Here is a 6,960-nt window from a genome sequence, read left to right on the forward strand (position 1 = left end):
TTTTTCTGGATTTTTTTTCGTGCGTTTTCATATTCTATATATACTGTGAGTGACGGTGAAGCCGGCGGCAAAATCCAGCCAAGAGTGTCCATATAATTGCTATCGCAATAAAATAACTGCACGTTCAAAATACACTGCACTATTTTCGCGGACAACACATGCACAGTTACGCCAAGTGGTATTGTTTGGCACGCGTTTTGTACAAATGTTGGAAGATATCGGTGCACCTCGTGAGAGTTATATAGCATTTCAGGTATCTTCTCGGATGATCACTTGCAGGTAATATTCATCTCAAGTTTTTAGGCAAGTACACGGAAGAGCGACAATGGTACCGATACTCACCTGAAGACGCGAAAAAAGGAAAAGGTGCGACTTCCTCACGCGGGCAAGAGCACGAAAGGGCAACGTTTAAAATTAAACAACTATGAATACCTCACTGACGTGTGCGGTATCTGGTCTCAAAAAGTCCATATAAAATGAGGGCTACGTAATAATTATTATTTATAAAACATTGGACAAATTTGTCAGAACGCAATAATTCGCGATATCGTTTGGCTGTGTAGCATTCTCTTCATTGCTAGGAAAAGTTGTCCGCAAAGTGTAGGCTTAGAAGCGGGCTTTGAAACGCAAAGCAGAAATCGGCGCACTCCTGCACCGGACCAAAGCTTATGGGCTTCGCTAAGGCTGCTGCTTTTTTTTCGTTTTGCGCTGGTAAATCTCTCTTATGGGCTTGGCGCGTTGCTTGGCGTTTGCAGGGTCCATATCGGGCGAGTTCGACGCTCGGACGGCCAACCAGCTGCCGCTCAAGCAGGACGGGGACGCGTCCTTCCAGGATCGCTCTGCTGCCGCCGGTCGTCGCGGCTGCTGCTGCTTCTGCGCGCTTCCTCTGCTTGGCCTGGTTCTCGCTTACTCGCGGGCGACGCTCAGGCTTTCCTTCTGATCACGTGGTGATTCGCTGGCCGCTATTTCATGCCGAAAACTGCGCTTCGAGCCACCGACCTTTAGTTTCCGGTGACTCCCGTCGCACCGGAGAACAAAACGAATGATGTTCCTGAGAAAGCATCGTCCCGTCGACCGTATTTGAGAGGAAGACGGGAAGTGTGAAAGTACCGTCGTTAAACGGGGCTCGTTGATCCCTATATTTGTCTCTTGGGTTTACTAGCGCAGTGTAAACAGAACACAAGGAGAAGTAGTAGACGGCCCGGACTATGGTGATATTTGCGGTGGGGTCGTCTGCATCTCGCCTGCTTGTCCCGTTTGTATCGCGCTAGTGTCACGGACCGCGATCGTTGAAAATCGCAACCCCTTTTTTCAAGTCATGCACACATGAGCGTTAGGATGCCAGTCAGCTCTCCGAAAGACCTTACGAAAAGCAACGTTGATAGCGCCTCGCGATAACTACTCATTCGGTAAGCTCAGTGGTAAGAAAAATACGTTTGAACTAGGTTTTGTTTACTCGTTCTTCTATATATATTAAACAAGACAAAAAGAAACCTAGAAAGATGCAAGTTAGTTGGAATTGGCTAGGCGGCCCCTTGGGAGAGTCGAAAAAGTAAGGTAACTGTAATTTAATGGTTTTCATTTAATGATTCAGCAAAACTAGAAGCCATTAACTGAAGTAGTTCTGCTGTCCTCCAGGACCTTAGCAAAATCTTGCGTTAAATGAATTAGTCCCCAAACGTAATGCATATTTGACACTGCATGACAGTGATCTTCAATTCTACGTGTTCATTTCTTTCGCAGTATCTAGAAACCTTACACGAGGCACTTCGGTGAATGACTTGCACATACCTAATTATTATTCACTCTAACGGTCTGTAGTGTATTCTGATATTTTAAGCGTAGTCAAAGTTTACAAAAACAAAAGATAGAGACCATAAGATATTTTTTTTGTAGCACTCGAAGTTCTTACGCCGTCAGGGTCAACAAATTGAACGTTTTTGTCAAGGAATGAAAAACAAGTCAGTTGATGTGAGTGTGTGTGGAATTAGCTATAGATAGCTTTGTTCCCGAACTGTACCATTGCCTTTTTCGTTTGTGCTCACCGCGTGACAATTCGACATGCGCTGATTGTTTGTGTATCTGTTCTGTTTGTTCGCGTCCTTCCAAGCGCGGTGAAAGTACGCCACTGCGTCACATCGGGGGCAGCTATATTGTACTAGTACGAAATGTGAGATTTCTACTGTAAGTGTTCTTCGTGCCGTTCTTGCTCATAATTTAATTCGCAGCTTTTTGCCACAAAGTTCAGTCACTTGGCTCGTTTCATTAAAAAGATATTTCCAGACCTATGGCACCACATTTAGTAAATATCAATGCTATTATCAATAGCAGGCATGGCGTCTACGGAATAAGCAAAAAGACGTGGTTCGCCCATTTCCCAAGTGTGGAAATATTTTTTCATATATTTATGTTGCCGTTTATAGACTTCTATTTCGAAAATTAGACTCTTTAGGCGCTGTAACGGCACCCCTTTCTATTTGACGACAAAGACAAGTAGCCTAAAAAAAACGCACACGTGAGCACTATTACAACACAATAACGTTAGTGCACCACGAGAGAAACAGTTCTTGAAGAAATGGAAGCGCAAGTTGCTAAAAATTGCGATACTCAACCAACTTTTATACACAAGTAAAAATGAATGGGACGCTATAAGCCGAAGAAATCTTGCAATAGCTTGCTGCTTCTCACAATTGCCACTAGCTCTCAAGGAAGCAAGCATTCGCGATTTGTCTTCCTTTGTTATTTTTTTTTACTCTGGGGCATCGTGCTCCGCCATCCTATCAACACAAAGACATGTTGATAGGATGTTACCAAGTGGCTCGCCATCTGGAGTGGAAGTTGACCAATAACAAAGAGTTATTACGATGGAATACTTGGTGAACTTCTTCCGATGGGATTCTATCGCTAGCACTTCATAATTTAAGTCGTTCCTATTTCGAATCTCTTCAGCACCTCTTCAGCGCTTGTTCACGACGCTACTGCGTCCAGTAAAAGGTAGAACAACATTTGTTTTGCTTATTTGTGTGCTTGGGCGTCTAAAACAAGCATTCCCGTCCCTGTACAGACTGTAGCCAAGAACTTGTACAGTTTTCTAAAAAAAAAACGAATCGAGAGGCTGGTAAATCATTCGACTATCACCCACCGCTTTGCGTGATGCCTTTTATTTTCATTGAGTTTTGTTTTTGATCTCTGTCTCACCACTCACCCGTAGACGCCAATATATTGCACGTCGTTAAAAAAAAAACACGTTCTCATGGTTCTGTTTTCTTGAACTTACTTGCCTCACGTGCACATTTTCTTTGTGCAATTTGTTTCTTTTGATGAAGCATCGCACAAAAAGAAAAATACACACACACTGCTTCAAAGAGTTCATGGCTGATCAACTAGCCCATCAGCACATATTAGGTGTTATGTTTCGTTGATTTCTGATTTCATCAGCTCTGAGGCGAAATTATGAAGCAAGCAGAGCTCTACCTTGGGTTGTCATCAAGTACAGTCGCCAGAACAGTGCTTAATGTGTAAACCACGGTCTGTGAATAGTCCGCCGTTTGCTGGAAAATGTTCAGCAATGGGATTCTGAAGCTTTGCCACGGCAGCGCACAACAGTGACGGGGACAAGATGCTTGGAACGAATGAAGACTTTCAAGAAATTTGGCAGAAATCCTTGGGGTTACTGTCATGAGATAGTGCAGTGATACGGTGAGCTACTCAAGGATAGATTTGGTAAAGCCCGGGTGCTCCTCTTAAAGTCTCAACCAGTTTGCAGACATTACCATCTTAAATGCAACCTATTTGATAAGGAGTGGTTGTCTAGTGGTGCCAAGATGGGTTCATGGGTGCGTTTGACGCGTGCTCAAATGTGTCTGTTAAGCTGCTAGTTGTAGCTATGGGCCACCTCGATATATGTTTGAGACATGGGAAGTAGACTCACAAAAGCTAGTCTGCTTCCTCTCGAATGCTATAAAATTTGTTCATCAATTGTTCGGCGAGGCTGTTTCTGCATTCGCGTGTACTTATACATGGATGGGGGAGTTTTCCCAGAGCTCGAGCTTGCTTTCAAGTTCTCTTGGAAAAGTACAGGCGAAAAGGGTGTATCCGAAGGTTTTACAGCAGATTCATGCCTGCGTGGAACGTCACTGATTTCAATGACCGTTGAACAAACGAGTGTGGTATGAGCTTTGCGAAGTTTATTATTGGACTGGAAATGTTATCTGCACATTTGACGTTATTGGATGCCACGACTCACAGTCCCACCACTTCGTGAACGCACAAAAAAGGACATTTAAAGCGTGCCCTCTCTATACATTTGTCTCGGCTTTCGATCACCTGTCACGAAGTCATGTCCGAAGTTGCTGCGGCGCGATATGCCGACTATAGCTGATGAAATCGACCAAAGTTCTCGCGCAGCTCTTGGCGTGCGAAAAAGAAAATCCTGCGAAGAGTTTGTTTATCCATCGGCAAAAAGCAGCAAAATAGGCGCATGTGTTTTTTGTTAGTTGGTACAAGGAAAATCTTGATGCACAAATTTGGAGCCGTCTCCTGATTGGATATATTGGTAATTAGGACGTCTCAAGTTGACTATTTAACCATCTCTTTCTTACTCTCCTCTTTTTCTCTCTCTTTCCTTTGTGTTATTCTCTCTCCCCCCAACTCAAATGTAGAGTAGCCAACCGATTCAAGCTTGGTTAACCTGCCTGCCTTTGCTCTCTATTTCTGTCTCTTCCGAGGAAGTTCAACACGCAGTTTTTGTTATCACATACAAGTAAACAATCCACGACGTCACAAAATGTTAAGAAATGGTTGCGCATACAAAAGACAGGTTATTTAGCTTGTAAAAGTAAATACTATGGATTTGAAGAAAAAAAAAGCTCCCGAATGTGCGAAGGAAGCCACATAGAAAAAATCTCAAATAATTGTGAAATAATTGGGATGTACACTACTGTTATAATGTGCATGACATTAATTGCGATAACATCTGCTTTTTAAATGTATTCTTTTATTTCATGGGACGAAAAAAAAGACAATTATATTGACATGAAAAAAAAATGACCTGCACATCATTTGTTGGAACTGAACGTGCATTCTGTTTTCGCCTCGTAGTTAAATAAGCTTTTTCACCCACCCTCTTGAAGGCAAGGCAGAAAAAAAGAACAGACATGTGGTTGACTGAAACTACCTCCATTAAATATAAGAAAACGAACACGCAATGCCATTTCAGCTCGACCTACATAATGAAGCAGCTTCTGGCATCGCTTCGTGACATTGTTGACTCGCATTTAAGCAACTCGCGTCCGTGAAAACAGGAACATTGTGCCATTGCGTGCGTTCCATCATTATCATCGGCCAGTGTCATCATCGTCAGGCATAACTGAGTCATCGGCACAGCGCATTGCCAAATAACAAGCGCGTGACGTGCTGTTTGTTTGTGTTTATTGTGGAGACAGCGCGCTAACCTTTGAGCTATTAAGAGCGTTTTGTGTGTGGTCCTTGTTTTTTTTTTTCGAGTGTTGGTCTCTCGACATTCTCACTCATGACTGTTCTCCTTTAACACTTGTACGAATAGGTAGTTGTACCTGTCTATTTCCTCTACTGTGTCTCTTTATTTCTGTACCAGTCATCATTACTGTTTACCTGTTTCTATGTCTTCAAAATAAGTGTGGTGTTCAAGTGCGTTTTAGTAGCGACTGATTTGCGTGACTTCTTTGTTTACGTTTAGAGATATATGCTCCGTTTCGTACATAGTGCGCTACGCACCCGATGCTGTGGTTTAGTGGTTATGGCTTCTGACTGCTATACTGAAGGTCGCGGGTTTGAATCTAGACCACTATGGCCGCATTTTATTGGAGCCAAAGTGCTAGAGGCCTGCGAACTTTGATTTGGGGGCACTTTAAAGAAGCTGGTCGAAATTTCCGGAGCCCTCCTATATGGTGTCCCTCATAATCAAATCTTCGTTTTGGGACGTAGAACAATGATTATTACTCTTTAGCGTACGCTGCAGCGGAAGCGTGCACAAAAAGTTCGATTATGAAAATGTTTGGCTGGCCGCATCTCGTCGTCAGCAATCGTGGTTGCAAATGGTGGCGTGACGCTGAGGGGGACGCACCCCAAAGGGCTACGAATGGGAATAAAAAAATTTGCCCATAAAAAGTAACGAAGCGCTAATTGGTTAGCGATGGTGTATCATCAGCCGTTTACAACAGCTTGTGCATTATCGAGCTATGAAAACGCCCTCATTTATTGCTCAGCCTAAGTTTAGAACAAAATAAAGCAATGAATGGGGAAAATGATGTAATCTTTATTGGTGTGGAGGCAGCTACAGCGCAAATCCAAGTCACGCCAGCCTCCGCAGTGTTGCACTATATGCATGAAACGGAGCATAGGCGATGTGTTGTAGTTCACTGCCTTTGTACTGTAAATGTTCACTGGTTTGTTCTGTGCGCATTTCTATGCTTGTATATTTTCCCTCTATTTTTTCAGGCGTTTTGTTGAACGAAGGACGCCAGAATGAAAGCACGCGCGTCGGCCACGTGAAATTGCAGTAGCATTTACATCCTGCTGACATTACTAATGTACATACTTTGGATGTTCCAAAAGAGTGTAGCGTTTTAGTGGTGCTGGCAACTAAAAAGCCAGTAGCCATGTGAAACAATAAAGAAACGCCTTAACATTTGTACGTGCAGTGTTTGTCTGAGTTCTATTGACCCGTATTTGAAATACAAGATTAAAAAAGGATGCTTCCTGTTTTTGGAAGAACTAGCTCGCTTCAATGAACGCATGTCCACTCCTCTCTCCCACCTATCTTGTTTTCAAAAAAGAGACATCGAACGTCTCCTCTTCGACAAGCATCGTCCCTGAAATGCAGCGACTACTTCTACCGATGCCTCGCACACACTCAAATGGGCTTCAGCATGGTTCACATTTGGAAATCTTAACCCACTTCAATATGTATATTAAGTGCCT

The 6,960-nt window shown here is 43.2% G+C and overlaps 1 protein-coding gene across 2 annotated transcripts in view; it reads left to right on the forward strand.

Annotated features, from left to right (window-relative positions):
- Positions 1 to 6,673, forward strand: part of LOC142761655 (uncharacterized) — a 244,873-nt gene extending 238,200 nt beyond the window's left edge. The window contains exon 9 of one of the 2 annotated variants that reach the window (XM_075892589.1): positions 756 to 6,673. In XM_075892589.1, the coding sequence (XP_075748704.1) occupies positions 756 to 940 (185 nt within the window). In that variant the 3' untranslated portion in view covers positions 941 to 6,673. The remainder of the gene's footprint in view (positions 1 to 755) is intronic. The other variant, XM_075892590.1, reaches the window with a different exon arrangement.
- Positions 6,674 to 6,960: the final 287 nt, after the last annotated feature.

This window comes from Rhipicephalus microplus, chromosome 4, assembly GCF_043290135.1.
Source record: "Rhipicephalus microplus isolate Deutch F79 chromosome 4, USDA_Rmic, whole genome shotgun sequence".
Taxonomy (NCBI): domain Eukaryota; kingdom Metazoa; phylum Arthropoda; class Arachnida; order Ixodida; family Ixodidae; genus Rhipicephalus; species Rhipicephalus microplus.